This window comes from Meriones unguiculatus, chromosome 7 (assembly GCF_030254825.1).
Source record: "Meriones unguiculatus strain TT.TT164.6M chromosome 7, Bangor_MerUng_6.1, whole genome shotgun sequence".
Lineage (NCBI taxonomy): Eukaryota > Metazoa > Chordata > Mammalia > Rodentia > Muridae > Meriones > Meriones unguiculatus.
Window position 1 is genome coordinate 4,505,306 of NC_083355.1, and position 17,074 is coordinate 4,522,379.

Below are 17,074 nucleotides of genomic sequence, written 5' to 3' on the forward strand. Positions count from 1 at the left end.
CCCGGCCTGGGCAGCAGCACCTGCGGGGAGGGAACAACCTGCAACATTCAGTACCTGCTTCAAAACTGCTCTCCACAACCATAAAACTATGCTCTGTGCCAAATGAAGGAAGCAGTGGAACACCTCTGACCTTCGAGTGCCCAGTCTGAAATACCTGCCTGTGCTCAGAAGAAGTTCTTGATCAGCGGGGTCACCATCTTCACCCACAGCTTCACCTGCCGACCCGGCTGCTCGAAGGTGGACGAGGACACCACACCCGACCGCAGGTAGAGCTGCTCTTGTTCCTGAGGAAGACAAAGGGACAGTCAGGCCCTGCCTCCCAGACCACCACCTGGCACACCAGCGTTGCCCACAGGCCAGTCTGAGATGGCATCCACACGGCTTCCTGAGGACTCCCGTTGAGGCGCTCCATCTCTGCACATCGCTGATTTGGCTGAAGAATTATAGCTGGTGGGAAAACTATTTTCCATATTTACCCCTCGTGAAATAAGTTAGCATACATTAACGTAACAAGAAACGGGTCTGGTGTGGGGTGTCAGGGGTAGTAGCAGCCCAGCAAGTCCACAGCCCTGAGTTCCATCACCAACAGACAAAGTCTTTTAAACACGGCAGTTTCCCCTCTACCAAACTGCAGGTCACTCTGTGCTGTTAGTATCAGCCAGTGCGACTGATGGAAAGTGACACTCGCCAGAACTTACATCCCAGGAAAGCCACTCCACTCTCCCCCACACACAGATCTTCAGTCACTTGCAGTGGCCACGTTTACCACCTAACTATCCAACATTAGCTTCTAAATTAACCGGCTGACACAGCAATGTCACAGAGGAAAGTGACGAAGTGGCAGAACTAGATACAGGCACCATGCAGCTAGCCCTCGGCTCCGTGGCCACCACAGGCCCTCCAGGCCCGCGCCCAGCGGTGGAGAATGCATCTCTCCTTTCAGTGCTGTCAGCTGGGGCTGCAGTATGCATGCTCCGTGAGCGCTCCACCACCCCGCTACAGGTCCAGTTGCCCATGTCTTTAAACCTCTGAGACAGATCTCGCTAAGCTACCTAGGCTGACCATGAACGGGGCAGTCCTGTGTCAGCTTCCACAGCTGCTGGGATTACAGGCCCGAACCATCTGTCCTGCCTCTCACACATACTTTTTATGTATATATGTGCACACAGATATGGGTACATGCAGTGCACATGAGGCCAGGAGAAGGGCATTCCCTGGAGCTGATGTTACAGGCAGTTGGGAGCCTCCAGATGTGGGTGCTGGGTCCTCCACAGGAACAGCACACACTCTCCTCTCTAGCCCAGTCTCACAGACTTTTCAATTAGGGTTATTTAAAATATCTAACATAGTTGTAACTATTATGTAGTCGGTGCCATGTCGAACGTTTGATCTCACTTGTCAGGGAACAAAAGACAAAGCTGAGCACATTAAGTCAGACAGCAGCCGCCCTAAGTATTTCCCATCCACGGCAGCTGGCTCCTTGGATGGAGTACATCCAGGGTGGAAGGCTAGGAGTCGGGCCTCTAGGCTTCCAGAACAAAGACAGAACAATCCAGGTGAGCCCCGTGAAGACAGTTTCTTCTGCCACACAGTGTTTAGAAGATGCAGAAGATACACGCGGACTGGTGGGCGGCTGCTGGCAGACACCTGCCCCCGACTCCTTCAAGTTGCCTCTGACCTCTGCACCACACTGTGGCACGCATGCACGGGCACACACAGGAGGGTGGTAACAAGAAAACTAACATGTATAAGCTTGCTTCCAAGCATGCTAGGCTGTATGACTGTACCGTGTATGTACCATGCTGGTACCTTCTCCTCTCAGGCCCTCCCACGCTGGCAGCGGTTTCCCTGAGCAGTGGGAGCCACACTGACTCCCTGCCGAGGGTCACAGCTGGGTGAGCTGCAGCACGCATAGGAGGCCCTGACAGAACTTCACAGGGCATCATCCCACACGGCAAGGGCCAGACTCCTCCCCGAAGCAGCTCCCCGAAGCAGCACAGTGAGACGATGCCACACCTGAGACCCTGCGCGGGTATCACAGGCTTTGCTCACACAGAGGTGACCCAGGGCCTGGCTTCACCTCTCCTGCACCTTCCCCAAACTTGTGACCTTCACCACAAAGGCAGCATCCTGAGGCCTCTATCCACAGCAAACTTTCAAACTCTGTCCCCACAGTGGCTCCCCCATCACGACAGTTCCCGCATGTCATGGACACCCGCCTACCCTTCTAAGGGCTGTGCCTGCAGAGGAGCCAGCTCTGGTCTGGGGGAGGGGACTGGTCTGCAAGTTTCCACAGACCCAGCTCCAGCTCTGCTCTTTAGTAAACACTCGGCCAGGATCTCAATTAGATTACCAGAAACGCTTCGGTGTCCTCACAGACGCCACGACAGGGATGGAGAAGGAAGTCAGCTGGTAGAGGTCACAGCGCTGTGCCAGGAGTCTGTCTTAGGTCACAAGTGGAAAGCTGTGTTCTCTGAACAAAACCAGGAAGCTTTCAGTTTTTATTGTTTGCTCTACAAGAGGGGGACTCAGGCTTCTGATAAAAATATCTTCCATTTTCAAGGCTTGATATACAGACAGGGCCTTCCCTGGGTCCCAAGAGAACTCTAGCAGACCTTCTAAGCACAGGGACCACAAGCCGAGGCTGGGCATGCGCAGCAGCGCATGGCACTCAGCAGCAGACACTGAAGAGTAAGGAGGCCCGATGCAGGCCTGAAAGAGTATGAAGCACATGTCTACAGACCCTGAATCAATACACCGTAAGGGTGGAAGCACTCCAGCAGCATGAGCTGCCACCTTCCCACCATCCAAAACCCCTGGGAGGCAGGTTTGGGATCAAAATATCCCAAGTATGTCATCTGAAAAATCACTCAGACCACAACCAGCCTGTCCTTCCTCAGGATCCAGGATGTGGGTTTAGCTGCCCATCTCGGGAAGCGGAGCCTGGTCAGTACTAGGACCCAGGGCACGTGCTTGCCCAGGTCTCCCAGAACTCATCCTGGCCGGGCCAGCATCACTAACAGCTCTCTCCGTGGACCTCTGCACACACAACTTCTACACCAGTGAGAACAGTCCAGGAGACCCCACTGTACTGAGCCGCAAGCTCAACCCGTCCCCAGAGCCTGGCTCCAAGGCCAGCACTTGCTCTGTTATGAGAAGCCCTGAGCTTGAGAGCTTCCCCAGTCATTTGCCATAAGCCTTTCTCAGAAGGAAATCTGCTAGTACACCCAGTCACCCCACTGGCCACAGGGCATGGCTGTTGTCACTTCCTCTTGCCCAGTCACAAAGCCCTTACTGGCACTTGGCCCTCAGTGACAAGGTTCCCAGGCACAGTAGCAGGTCCAAAGAACAAAGCAACGGCCACTTCCTCACACATCAGCAAGGCTCTGAGAGTTCGGTAGCTGTGATTCTCAAACACTGAAATCTAAATGGCAGTATGCGGCTGGCGGAGCGCATACGTAAAGAGCTTGACCCCCAAAAGCCTGAGATACCAGTTTGCTCTCTAAATCCACAGTAAGAGAATCACTGCTATAAACTGACCTCTAACTTTCACACAGGTACCATGCCACATGCACATCCCATTCACGCATATCTCACCCACATATAATATATTCAGTTAAAAATAGTCAAACTAGGCCGAGGGTGGCGCACACCTGTGATCCCAGCACTCAGAGAGGCACAAGCAGGGGGATCTCTCTGAGTCTCAGGCCAGTCTGATCTACAAGGCAAGTCCAGGACAGCCAAGAATACCCAGAGAACCCTTGTCTGGAAAAACCACACACAAAAATATCAAAATAAAAGCCAATGGGTGGGGCTCCTGAGGCCTGCCTGGGAACAAGGGTCTAACCACACAGGGGCTCCTATACAGGGCACAAGCTTCCAAGAGCACAGAGCAGAACAATTCACAGCATAGCATGTGTGAGTCCTGAGCTTTCTGTTGCCTGCTCCACAGGGAGGGCCAAAGCCACTACCAACCCTGGGATTCCCTATCACTGGACCCCATTCTGCAATACCCACGCCCCAGTGAAGAAATGGTAGCCTCTCTAGCACAGAAAGAGAGAAAGTCCCCAGGTGAGGTCAAAGGTTTCTCTTAGACCTGAGGGACGCAGGGTCGCTTTCACTCTGCTGAGTCTCATTTACTGTTGTAACAGACTCCGGTGAGGTCAACAGTGACAGCACCGACTGCGCCCCACGCACCCAAGAACCCCACCACTCCAACCCACCTGATGGAGCTGCTGCTGCAGGGCTCGGCTCTCCGTCACGATGGCAATCTGGGCCTCCAGGTCCCGGTGAACTGACCTGTACCCAAAATTAGGAGAGCCAATCAGCGTGAGGCAGGGCAGGCTGCTCCCTGCCAGGTACAGCCAGAGGCCTGCAGGAAAAGGAAACGTGCAGACAGGAAGTGAGCTCAGCATCTGCCAGGTCTTCACCACACAGTCTCAACCTAGGAGGAAAGCAGCCCACAGGGGCGACATAAGGCGGCTGGCCAAACCAGGCTCCCTTCTGCCTGCTCCTGCCAGGGTATTCCAGGCCACTGAGTGCAAGGCCGTTCTGCTCTCTGCCACTTCTGCTGTGGGTCATGTCCCTAGCAGAGGGCTAACTCCTTTGAGGGAGCTTTGGCAATGCGGTCCTTGGGGTCTTCTCTGACACCTCTGGCCCTAACCACTCCCTAGGCTCCTCTCCAGAGGCCACTATAGCCCCAACTCTTTCACTGGCCTGAAGCATCTGCTGGCAAACTGCAGCTCAAGGTCCCTGCAGGCCAGAACCTGCCATCCCTCCTGGGAGCCCAGAACAAGCAGGCAAGTGGGCTCTGGCCTACCTAGCCAGCAGGGGCGGCTATCACGTGGGTACGGTAGACATATTTGGTAGGACCAGGTCTGCCTGCACACAAGCTGTCCACCTTTTCTTCCTCAGCACACCCAGGAGTTCACCTGTCTCGCTAGTTACCATCTGTACAGAGGAACACTGCTGCTGGTGGGTACCAGAGGGCACTGTGCCACAGAAGCTTCCATGTCACACTACACTACACAGTGGGGCATTTCTGTAATGAAGGTCATGGGTTCTAGCAGAATCATAAGTACCACCAGCTATGCCCATAGCAGGTCCCATTCTGCGCCCTTTTCCATGCTCTCAAGCTCCAAGGCTTCCCAGCCCAGCCTACCAAGAACTAGTCCTGAGCATCCTCCCCAGGCCTAGCCTTGCTTCTACCCTTCTCCTCACTAGCCAGAGAAGGCTTATCGGGGAAACCCAGCCAGTTCCAGGGAGATGGAGCACTCAAAGGCCTCCACAGGCCTGCACTGGGCCAGCTCCCTGCGGCCTCCACCTCAGCTCCTCCATCAACGGGATGCTCACAGAGGCCCACAGACATCATGGACATGGTGGCCTGTGTGTGACACACATGCCGCTACACCAGAAGACGGCTTCCCTTCCTCATGTCCACATAGCACAGACTTTACAAGAACACCTCAGGCAAGAGCTGACAAGGGCTGCTGCTTACTCCCATGGCTGGTGCGCTGCCCTAGAAGGCCACATCAAAGCCCACTGCCTGCTCCATCAGCAGGCCTCTACTTACACAGTAAATCAAGGGGCCAGAGAGACAGTCCCTCCACACCCGCCTGCTGGCAGCTCTGCTCCAGACAACTCACCCTACCCAGGGACCCAGGCTCTGTCTGCTCTCCCACACCTCTGGCTTTTCATGTACTTAAGCTTCCCTATGTCCCCACCTCAGCTTTCTCTAGGGCATGGAACTGGGATAAAGAAGCCAAGACAGAAATCCTAGAAGTCTCAGAAGACAGAGCATCCCTTCCACTTGCCACCGTGGGGACCGTTGCCTCTGCTTCCCACATTGGATCTGCTTGGTAGCCACCTTCCTGATCCTGCTCAAAGAAGGAAGAGGGACACCCCACACCCCACAACGGTGGGCCAGGCTGATTTCCATATCTGAACAGTAAGATTTTCTTCTAGCACTCACTCCCTAAGCACCAAACCCTGAGACACTATGACCCTGTGGGAAAGCTAAGACCACCGCTCCCTCCACTCCTCCTCACACAGCTAGGCTGACCATCCAGTGCCTACCATCACCAAGCCCAAGCTCCTAGACTGACCTTCATGTGGACCCTCTCTAGAGACATTTCTAACCTACCGTTAAGCCCCAGCTCCTAACCCCAGAGCCTGACCCATGGCCTTAATGTGTCCCTCATTCCAGGAACCAGCAAGAAAGACAAGTCCAAGAAGGAAAAGAGGTTTGGGGAGTGGACAGGGAAAAGGCTATTCCTAGCCAAGAGAAATACTGTAGCACTGAATACCAGGGACATCTAGGGACAGGAAGCCACTGCAGCCACTACTGGTCTTGACACTCACCACAATATGCAAAGCTAGCATAACACAATGACGGGGACTCAGGGCCCAGAGACCCTTTCGGCCTGAGGCCTGGGAATGCCCTACCTAGTGGCCCTACAGTCTTGTTCCTCAATCAAGATGAAACTGGAAGCTGAGGGTGTGGCTCAGTTGGCAGAGTGCTGGCCTACTCCGAAGAAGGAAGGCCTGGTTTTGATCTCAGCATACAGTGGGAGTCCAGCACTCAGGAGGCGGAGGCAGGAGGCAGGAGGATCCGAACATCAAAGTCAAAACAAACAAGGAAACACCATACTGAGAGTTGTTTCTCTCCTTCCACCTTTATGTGGTCCTGGGGATAGAGCTCGGGTCATCAGGCTTGCACAACAAGCATCCCTGCCTCTGAGTCATCTTGCCAGTGCCTACAAACCAAGCTCAGGGCCAGCCCGAGATACAAAAGACCCTGACTCAAAAAAAGCTGAAAAGCAGCTTGAGCATGGTGGCACATACCCGCAAACCCTGCCCTCAATTTCATGTTTGGGACCACTCTGAGCTATAGATTCAAGTTGCAGGCTAGCTGGGGCTAGACCTATAATCCCAGAACTTGCAAAATGGGTAAAATAGGAATGGATGTTCAAGGTCAGATTCCCTCAAGAGTTCACAGCCAGCCTAGGCTGCAAAAGACAATGTGCAAGCACGCACACACACTCAGACTGAGAGACTAGCCAAAGAGAGACAGATGAAGCGCTGCTGAGAGGCACTGCCCATGCTCTGGGCAGTGGTCACTGCTGCTGAGTCCAGGAAGCCTGTGAGGCCAGCATGCCAGGAGTCTCCTCATTTAGGTTCCAAATCAGGAGCTCTACCCACTGGCTGGTGCCCTGGAGACTCATCTCCCTCCCTTGGTTGGGCCCTTAGCGTGCCCAGCAGCTGCAGCTGCCTCTACATACACCACTCTGCATACACAGGGGAGGCTCTGAGGGCAGGAGGAGGAAGCACATTTCCAGCAAGGGGCCTGTAAAGCAGTCATCAAGCCCCAATTCCTAACCCCAAAGCCTGACCTTTGTGCTCAACACCTCTATAATTCCAGGAACCACTGACCTGGGGAAGGGAAGTGTTTTGAGGAGTAGTCTGGGGCTAGGGTGTTTTGCAGCCAAGGGAAAACTCAGTAGTCCTGAGTCCCAGTGACAGCAGGGAACAGGGAGGTCAATGCAGCTACTGCCATGCCTGGAACACTAGAGGGTGACCCAGACTCAGAGGCCAAGTAACCCTGCTGTCTCCTCACTCTGTCTCTTCAAAAGGGAGCCACCTTACCGGGAGTGGTGGCTCACACCTGCAATCCGAATACTCAGGAGGCTAGGGAAGGATTCTTTTCGTTTGGTTTGGTTTTTCAAGACAGGGTTTCCTTGTGTATCGTTGGCTGTCCTGAACTTTGTAGACCAGGCTGGCCTCGAACTCACAGCGATCAGCCTGTCTCTAACCTCCCAAGTGCTCAGAATAAAGGTGTGCACCAACATACCAGGCGTTTTGAAGCAAAGGCCTGTCTGGGCTGCAGAATGAGACCGTGTCAAAAACAAGTGAGGCCACATATCCATCCTTTTCTAGGCACCTTATACCTCACAAAACAGAGGCCCCCAGCACTTTCAGACAGGCTCTGGCCACCCTCTTCCCTGGCACAGACTGTACTTCCACTGCATTCAGCAATGCAAGCGGAAGCCTGAGGACTTCACTGTCCCATCTGCCCTGGACAGGCATGATGTGCCCTCGTCACTCAGGCCTCTGCACTGAGAGACCCTTCCTGAGCCAGGCCCCTACCAGTGTGGACCCCTTCTGTTTAGGGTTTTCGCCTGCCACAATCTGCACAGGCCCCTCTTCCAGCTCCGTGCTTCCACGGACCATGCAAGGCACACGGGTGCCACAGCAATACAACAAATAACCCTAAGAGCCAATCAGGAGCTCTGCACTTGCAGGGCAGTCTTTTCTGAGGACCTCTCAGACACATGAGCTCCCAGACCCTCTCACAGCCCCAGTGTTCTGTGAGACCCTCCAGTCTCTGAGGTCCCAGAAGACATCACAGATCTCCCACAGATGAGCACCAGTCCTCTATTCTGGTGTCAGAGGGATTCTGAGGCCTCAGGGCTGGAGTCTGCTGCTTGAGGTGGCCACGTGCACCACACAGCCCCCACTACCCCAAAGTACATCTGCTGATTCCAGGTGACAGCCACCCCACATGGAGCCCAGGTGAACAGGGTGGGGCTGCCAGGCTGCCTCATCAGCTCACCTTCGGGCAAGATGCCAACCAGCCTGTCGGGAAGACAATAAAAATAATGGCATCTTGTCAGTCATTAACAGATTCCATCTACAGAGCGGGAAGTCTTTTAATCCAAAGATCCCTGACCACACAAAGGGTTTTGTTAATCTAGAACACTTCATCCAAAAGAAATCAACATGCTCAGTCCTTTCCAATCTTCCACAAAGGTACCCTCACCTCTTCCAACCCCCCATCCCCTGCTAAGCCTGTGGCCCTGGCAGATGGACAGAGCAGCTTAGTACACAGAGACCATGGGTGTGGACCCTGCCCGACAGGGCTGCTGGCTCTCAGGGCAGAACAGGGACAAGACTGACACATGTCTTGCTCAGGGCAAGAAGTCAAAGTGATGGCCTGAACAACCCCACAGGCTTCACCATGGGGCAGAGCTGAGCCACAACTGACTTCACACTTGTGCCTCACACCCCGGTGCGGCTAAAGCTGCCCCTTGGGCACCAAGGTAAGCATGGGGGAGCTCCACACAGACTCCTCCGAACTAACACCTGTCCCTAACACCCATGTTCCACGCTCCACCAGGACCAGGTGGGTCGCCAGTGAACCCACAGCACCTGCCAGCTAAATCCACTGACAATCTGAGATGCAGTAATACTCTCCCAGCCCTGTCCCACTATACCTACAGGCCACGCCAGAGACCAGCAACCGCCAGCCAGTGGCATAGCCTGCTCCCGAGGCCTCTCCCCAGCCAAGGACAGAGCTGTCTTTCAGCAAAGGCACAGCAACAGAGCTGCAGACAGACAGCTTAGGATGGACACCTAGGAATTCACAAGCGTTTGGCTTCCTGATGGTGGGAGAGCAAGACATACTCAGTAGAAATTATACTCCAGATGGGGCGGGGAGGCTCTGCGGTGCTGAGGATGGAACCTGCCTGCACCTAAATGTGGGCAAAGATGCCAGCTCTGAGCTCTCCCCAAGCCTCTTACCTTTCTACTGTGGACAGGGACCCCTCACTCCTGATGGCAGCACAGGTCACAGTGCTCTTGGCTGGTAAGAGAAGCCCCATGCTCTACAGCACTCTGTGTGGCTTAGCTACCACCACTGTGAGCTAAAATAAGACACTCTGTGCGCAGGTGATGAGGCCAGAGCATCCATCCGGGGATCCCAGGCATCTCCTGTGTACACACCAGGCATCCACTCTGCTCAGAGCCTCCTCCCAGGGAGCCCTCACTGCCTGTGGGCTGCTGGTCACTTACACACACCCGCCAGGTGAACTGCTGCTGCTCTCTCCAGACAACACTGTGCCATAATCCCATTCTACAGAAGGTTCTACCGAAGTTCTGTGACCTATGCTTCTAGGTGCATAGGTCACATAGGCCATTTCCAAAAACATCTGCATAAGAACTCAATGGATAAGCCATGCTACAAAAGAAGAGTCCAGAGCATGCATCCAGACACTGGGCAACCCCTGGAAAATGAAGAGCGTTAAGATGCCAGCAAAGCCTGTGACTGACATGAACTCTATCAGGCTGCAATGAAATTCCCTGCAAGGCAGCAGCGAGTAATCAAGTGCTGCTGTTGTTTAGGCAGGCCTCACCATCCACTCCAGGCTGGCCTTGATCCCTACTTTTGCCCCCACTGCTGGAGTCACACAGCCCGCCAGCAAATACTACAGAGCAAACCACAGCCTTCCAGAGCTCTGCAAGAAAGCTGCAAGGCCCCACAGTGCTGCTGCTGCCCTTCAGCCGAGGCTTTTTGGGATCAGGAAGAGTTGAGACCAGAGCTTGTCCTGTAGGAGCTTGGCGAGAGAACTCTGGTACCAGCTACATGGTAATCAGCAGGAGTTTTCCAGGGGCCCAAAATAGACACAAACAAACAGGCCCACGTCCTGTATGCAGCACAGGCCCTGAAGGAAATGGTCCAGCAACCATCCAAACCCAGAAGCTCCCTGTGGACTGCCTGCTCACACTGTAGACACAGGCTGCTGGAACTGTCAGCAGGTGTTCCAGAAAAGGCTGTGACCTACCACAGCAGCCACTGAACAGGAAAGGGTGCTGGCCTTTCACCTTGGCAGAGTAACCTCTGACCTCCGGTTCCTGGCTCTAGGGCAAAAACTACTCAAAAGAAACTGCTTCAAGCCAGCTGTAATCTCAACACTGAGGAGGATCAGAAGTTCAAGGTCATCCTCAGTTACACAACAAGTAGCTCAGGTCACATTAAGAACCTTATTTCGGAACCAAATTTTCAACATCTACCCCCACTTAGCTCTACCATCTCTTCCTCCTTCCCGCTTCTTACACTCACACATACACACTCACTTACTCACTCGCTCACTCACACTCTAAGATCCAGCTATCAGGCTCTCCACGCCTTCCCACTAATCCAGCACTCAAGGGGGCAGGGTCCCACCCACACTAGGACAAGCAGAAGGGAGGAAGGGAGGGAGGCAGGGAGGGGAGGAAGGAACAGAGGCCAAGAGCACAGTCCAGGAAAAGGTGAGGCGAGACGCACTGGAAAAGCCAGTTGGGTGTACCTGGGGAGTCAACACACACATGCACATTTATTAGTGAGGCTTCAGGGGAACACCCGAAGCACAGAAGTCACACCTGAGACCCAGCCTCCCACGCTGAGGCTGGCTAGGTCCTGAGGCCACAGTGTGTGCCTGGAGAGGCATGTGCTCTGACCTGCCTATAGCTGTGAAGAGACCTATGAACTGCAAGGCTCTCCAAAGCTCTGGCTTCACCCAGCTGCTCAGCTCTCCCCTCCATGCCCCACCCTTGGGCTCTTCTGTCATTCCCAGAAGGAACTAGGCCAAGCTGAAAAGACTTTCCACACACACCCTCTGGCCAGCTCTACCTGCCGGGAGATACCTGACCACAGGCTTCACTTGGCCCACGTGGTTAAGATGAGGCAGTTGCTTCCCACATAAACTACGCTGCCTGCCTGGGCAAGAATGAGGGATTCCATGCACAAGCAGGGCCTGCTAGGCAGGCAACCCACTTCACCATTCCCTGCTGGATTCCCAGTTCTTGAGTGGAGGAGCCAAAGCCTCTGGGGTGTTATGTCCTGTTAGGGCTGATGGCACTCAGACAGAGGTAGAGGACTCAAGGAATGCACAAGGTACTAGGACACACTCCAGCACCACAAAATGTAAATAAAGCAAAGCTCAGTGCCCTGGGTCGGTGCGAAAAGACGCTTGCCACCAAGCCTCAAACCTAACTGTGATTGATGGAATTCACCTGTTAGAAGGAGAAAACTCATCCCCACCACTGTCTTCTAACCTTTATAAACATGCCACGGCATGTGCAAACTCTGCCAACACACACAAATAAATGCCAAAACAAAACAACAACAACAAAAAGTAAAATAAAAAGACCACGTTAAACTTAGGGACTTCATTGCTTCTTAAACTATATCCCCACTAGCCAGGCATGGTTGTGAACACCTTTAACTGCGGCACTGAGGTGATGGCACGTGATCTTTATGAACTGCAGACCAGTCAGGGTTACAGAGTGACCCTGTCTCAAGCAGCAGCAGCAACAACAAAGTAATCCCCACAGAAAATACTGGTTCCAGAGAGCAAAAAAAGTCCCACCTGAGGAGGCAGATCTCTCAAATGTCAAGAGCCAGACATGTGCTGAGAGGCCAGGCACAGCAACTTTGTGCACGAGCTGGAGAGGCCAGAAGAACCCAGGGCTCCCCAGATACTGTCCACACCTCTGCAGACACAAGAGCAGCCTGGGGGGTAAGGTGTTCTTCAGGCACAGCCACCCTGAAGTGGGCAGCAGCAAGGGTACCTCAGCTGGGCTGCAATCCTTAAATACCCACACACACAATCTTCACCACAGGGCTGCATGGGTGACCCAGAGCACAGCTCAGCAGAGTACACCTGGCCAGCCCTGGCGCCACCTCAGAACCGCAGAGAAAAAGCTAAAGTCTGTATGACTTCCACTATGTAAGGGCTATACACTGAATATGCAGCCTCCATCTTCTAGGGTGTAGGGAAAAAAGCAGAGAAACTGGCAAACAGGAAGAGAATACATCAAAATGAGGACAGGACAGCAGAAATAGGCTATTCACAACAAAGCAGCCATCTGTATTAAGTCCTCTGCACAGCAGGAAGACGTATGCCTGAGGCGGAACAAGCCTTCCACATCCCTTTGTGTTTCTTACGGCAAACGTTCCTCCTCAACAGCCACCAAAGGACAGAGCACTAAATTTAGGTCCTAGCAGAAGTAAAAGCCTTGGGATTGGTCCCCAGCACCAGAGGCAGGGAAAGAAAACCATCAAATAATTTCCATTTTTAAAGTTTTGTTCACATAAAGGGAAAGTATTCTGCACAATCAAAACCTAAGCAGGGCGTGGGCTGACCGGGAAGTCCCTACATGGGCAGTTGGGAGGATAAACCAGGGCAGGGCCCTCTCCCACATGTAGACACAAACACCCAGCCCCTGTGAGCCAGGAGTGTGGAGCATCCCACTGTGTGGAGGGCCTGCTGACCAGCCACCACGTACCTTTGGCATGAAAGGTCCAGCCCCTGCGCCAGTATTCCTGAAGCTGGACCCGATCCTGCTGCCCCAGGCTACACACTTCACTGTAGAACTGTCGCTCAATGTGCACATAAGCAGCTGGGATGGCACCGGCCACTCCCTTGGCCCCAAAGAAGCCATTCACCTCGGGTGAGGCTAGAAGGATCTGGTACTCGGCTCGTGTGCCCAGCACCAGGTCCATGTAAGCCTGCGTCAGGTTGAAGTAGCCAGTGGTGAGGAAGACCTTGGCTCCGCGCTCAGCTTCCGTCAACAGGGTCTCGGTGACTATCTCATCGATCTGAATCTCGAAGGGCTTCATCTGGATCAGTGGGTAAATCCAGGTATCAGGCACTGGCCTCCGATCACCAGCAGCTGCAGCCTCTTCCTGCCTCAGCAGAGAGTCACTGTGGAAGGTCTGGGCGTGCAGCATCTGCTGCCGGGTCCTGGCTGAGTGGATCACGTCCATGACCCGCTTGTTGGCCGCTCTGCAGTACGCAGCCCGGTCGCCTACAGAAGACAGAAAGAGGAGAGAGAACATGGAGAACCAGGAGTAGAGCTGCACACCTGTAATCCCAGCACTGGGAGGATCAGGGGGTGAGATCATCCTTGGCTACACAGTGAGTCCAGAGCCAGCCTGAGCTAAAAACCAGCTGAAAAGCATGGAGACTGTCGGCTCAAGGCACGCACTGTGTTCCTGTAAGGGTAAATGACAGAGCACAGACTAAGCTCAAGAAGCAAGGGAGGCAGCAACCAACAAGGGCCTGCCCACACAACCCATGCAAGCAGACACGGCAGGCATGACACAGGTAATTCCAGCTATTGAAAACTCAAAACAAAGCCAGACGAGTGGTGCAGGCCAAAGTGAGTGCAGGACAGCCAAGGCTACACAGAGAAACCCTGTCTTGGAAATTAAAAGAAAAAGAAAAAACCCTCAAAAACAGAGAGACGTGGGGTGTCAAAACCCCAGCTTGTAGTGGCCACTATGACAGGCGTGAGCTGCACCTCTGTGGTGGCTGTCTGGTAGGCATGCTGTGTACTTCTGTAAGAAAGGTTATTTAAAGAAAAGGCATGTCAGGTGTGGTGGTACCTGGTTAGCACGTGGGAGGATAATGTCAAGGCCAACACGAGCTCCATGAGACCGTCTCAAAGGAAATTTTGAAAGTACATGCAGATGAATTACGAAAAACATATATGTTCACATGAAGAACAAAGGAAAAACACACAGCACAGAAGGCACACTGCAGGGAAGCATGGTCACCACGTGCAGAAGCCCTGAGGGCAGGCTCTGCAGGGGCCCGTGTGGACAGGACACATGCTACAGACACACTGGAGACAAGGACAAGCTCAGGTGCTGTCACTAGACAAGAGAAGCTGGAAACCGACAGACAGTCCCTGATGTCTGGGGCAAGAGCAGAGCAACGCTGCCGTGTGGTATGAGGCAGGGGAGCAGAGTCCAAGTCCAGAAGCAGAAGGTCAGCATGAAGACTCAGGCAGCAGGTCTTGGCAAGGCTGCTCAGAGCGCACGGCAGCACGAAGCAGGGCTTGGTGGGTCACCACAATCCCACACTGTCTGCACTGAGGACAGGGACAGACCCTTGGGTGCCTCTTAGGGCTGGACTAAGAACAGAAAAGATACCAGTGTGCAAGGAATCCACCCTGCCAGAGAGAGCAGCAGCCAGACAACAAGCAAAATGTCCCTGTTCCTGCCCCAAACATGACACATCTCAGCCATCCCTAAACACAGGTACTGGTCGTGCCTGCCCTGGCACAACATGCCAGGGCTCAGTCTCCAAGCTTAAAATATATACTGTCTGGGGACCAAAAGACAAATCTAAGGATACGCAAAGGGAAAGAAACTCTCCACAGAATGTTTAACTGAGGCACAGTTTACCAAGTAAGCATTCCTGGAGTGGAGTACAGCATGGCTAAGTGGTCCTGGCTCCCTGACACCAGGCAGGGTTGCCATTAGGAAGACCACAGGACATGAGGAGCTCTTCTCCTCACAAGGTCCAGGTTTCACCCCTTCCCCAAGTAGTCCCTAAGCTGTGGGGACGGTTGCACACTCAGCAGTAGCCCTGTAAGAAGCCACCGCCACAGGAATCACAGGAATGCAAGTGCCCAGAAATGCTGCACGTGGGCTTGCCTGCAGCAGAGCTGAGCTCTCCCACTGCACTTTCCAGGCAAGAGACCACAGACCTCAAGGAGGCTGCTGTGATGGAAGATTTGGGGAAGAGGCTGAAGTGGGGGGTGGTCATTGGGCAGCCTGCTTCCTGTAAGAACAGGGCAGTCTCCTTGCCCACCCGCCCAACATGCAGGACCTGAGCTCAAACTCCCACCATCCCAGGCTAGCCCTCGCTTACAGACACATAAGAGGCAGCAGTTGATACCTACCGTCCTCGACCCCATTTCCCAGCCCTCGTCAGGTAACAGGCCCTCTGTCCTTGAGTGCGCAGGCAGCAGAAACTGTGGGAGGGGCCTACCTTTGTAAGGGTGCACCATCCCGTCGACAACCTGCACCGTGTCATCGCCCTGCAGCTGCAGGGACACGTCCCCCACCGCATCCACCAGCTCTGTGAAGAAGTCTGCGATCTCAGCGCAGTCTTGCAGGAACACATAGCGGTCCTGACGGTTGGTGAAGTAGGAGTCACTCAGGTTTGCACTGGAGAGGGAGAATCAGATGAGGATGCAGCCAAGACTGTGTGCGGCCTACTGCCAGGCCTTGGGGTGGGTGGGTGAAGAAGGACCAGAGCACCCACTGAGTGCCTGGCACATGCAGGACACCAGCCAGGATGACACTGAGTAACAGGAAGACAACAGACAGCACCCACAAAAGGAGCCAGAGATCAGGCACTGTATCCACACAGCTGTCTCTCAGTGATGTCACAGCCCACAGACCTGAGCGCCCATGGCTCATTGTGTGATTCCCGGGCCCTGTCCAGCAGTTAGGGGTCTTCCCTGATTACTCTCCTCACATGAAGTGAGGCGCACAGTCGCCAAGGTCACCATGAGGAACAGTGAAATGATGGCGCTGAGGCTCAGCAGAGCACTCAGTGCTAGTACTGAGTGGTGGCTGCTCTTCCAAACAGCCTTTCCAAGGATGGGCCACTACACGGCAAATGCCACTGCAAGCAGCAGCTTCTCTAAGGACACGGGATAAACTGGCCTTGGCCCTTCACCTGGGCTCCCAGCTAGAGAGCATGACAGAGCGCTCACCCACTCAGAATGACGTTGTTGTCAAAGAGGTACACCTTGATGTGCTGGAGGCCGATAGTCTCATTGAAGCGCTCGGGGATAAGAAGCCGGAGGAGTCCACGGAGGTTCGGCGTGTGGAATAGGGAGACGCGTACACGCTCTGGAAACCTCTGCAGGAGTGGGAGCAGCATAGTGCGAGAGTTCTTCCTACCTGCATGTGAAGGGCAGAGGAAACACGAAACTCATTCCTACCTGAAAGAGGCTGTCCTGACTGCCGGGCAGACCACCTCCCTGGGAGCCTCACTTTTCCTGGGCAGTCTAGCAAAGCTGCTGCTCCTGACCATGCCAGTCACACTCCAGGAGAAAGTGGTACTCAGCCACACTAGCGCCCCCTCCTTCTGGTAACTCCATCGACTGCCTCCTGGGGTGACACTCCCGCTCCGTGCCCTGACCTCTCACCCGACTCCAGAAGAAAACCATCAGACTGCGGCAGACTGACAACATTCCCTCAGATCTATCTCATCCACAGCCTGCAGCAGTTACTCAGGAACTGTGGCCTAAGTCTCAGGGAGGGAAGCAGACTGACTTCCAAAAAACAGGTGTGCCCAGAACTTAGCCTCAGGCACTAGGAGCGGCGAACCCCCCCCCCCAAGCCCCCTAGACCCCGCACCCCCAAACAAAGCCTTCAAATGAAGCAAGCCCAAAGGAAGCAGGGCCAGGAGACAGACCCTCAGGAGCTGACTCAGGAAAGCTCTTTTTC

The 17,074-nt window shown here is 54.1% G+C and overlaps 1 protein-coding gene across 3 annotated transcripts in view; it reads right to left on the reverse strand.

Moving 5' to 3' along the window:
* The window catches only part of Pgs1 (phosphatidylglycerophosphate synthase 1), a 36,681-nt gene that overhangs the window by 3,633 nt on the left and 15,974 nt on the right, over window positions 1–17,074 (reverse strand). The window contains exons 5-9 of one of the 3 annotated variants that reach the window (XM_021640078.2): window positions 16,336–16,525; window positions 15,603–15,781; window positions 13,108–13,629; window positions 4,224–4,372; window positions 159–284 (exon numbers count right to left, since the gene is read on the reverse strand). In XM_021640078.2, the coding sequence (XP_021495753.2) occupies window positions 165–284; window positions 4,224–4,372; window positions 13,108–13,629; window positions 15,603–15,781; window positions 16,336–16,525 (1,160 nt within the window). In that variant the 3' untranslated portion in view covers window positions 159–164. Of the gene's footprint in view, window positions 1–154; window positions 285–4,223; window positions 4,373–13,107; window positions 13,630–15,602; window positions 15,782–16,335; window positions 16,526–17,074 lie in introns of those variants that run through there. The other 2 variants (XM_060386310.1, XM_060386311.1) reach the window with 2 other exon arrangements.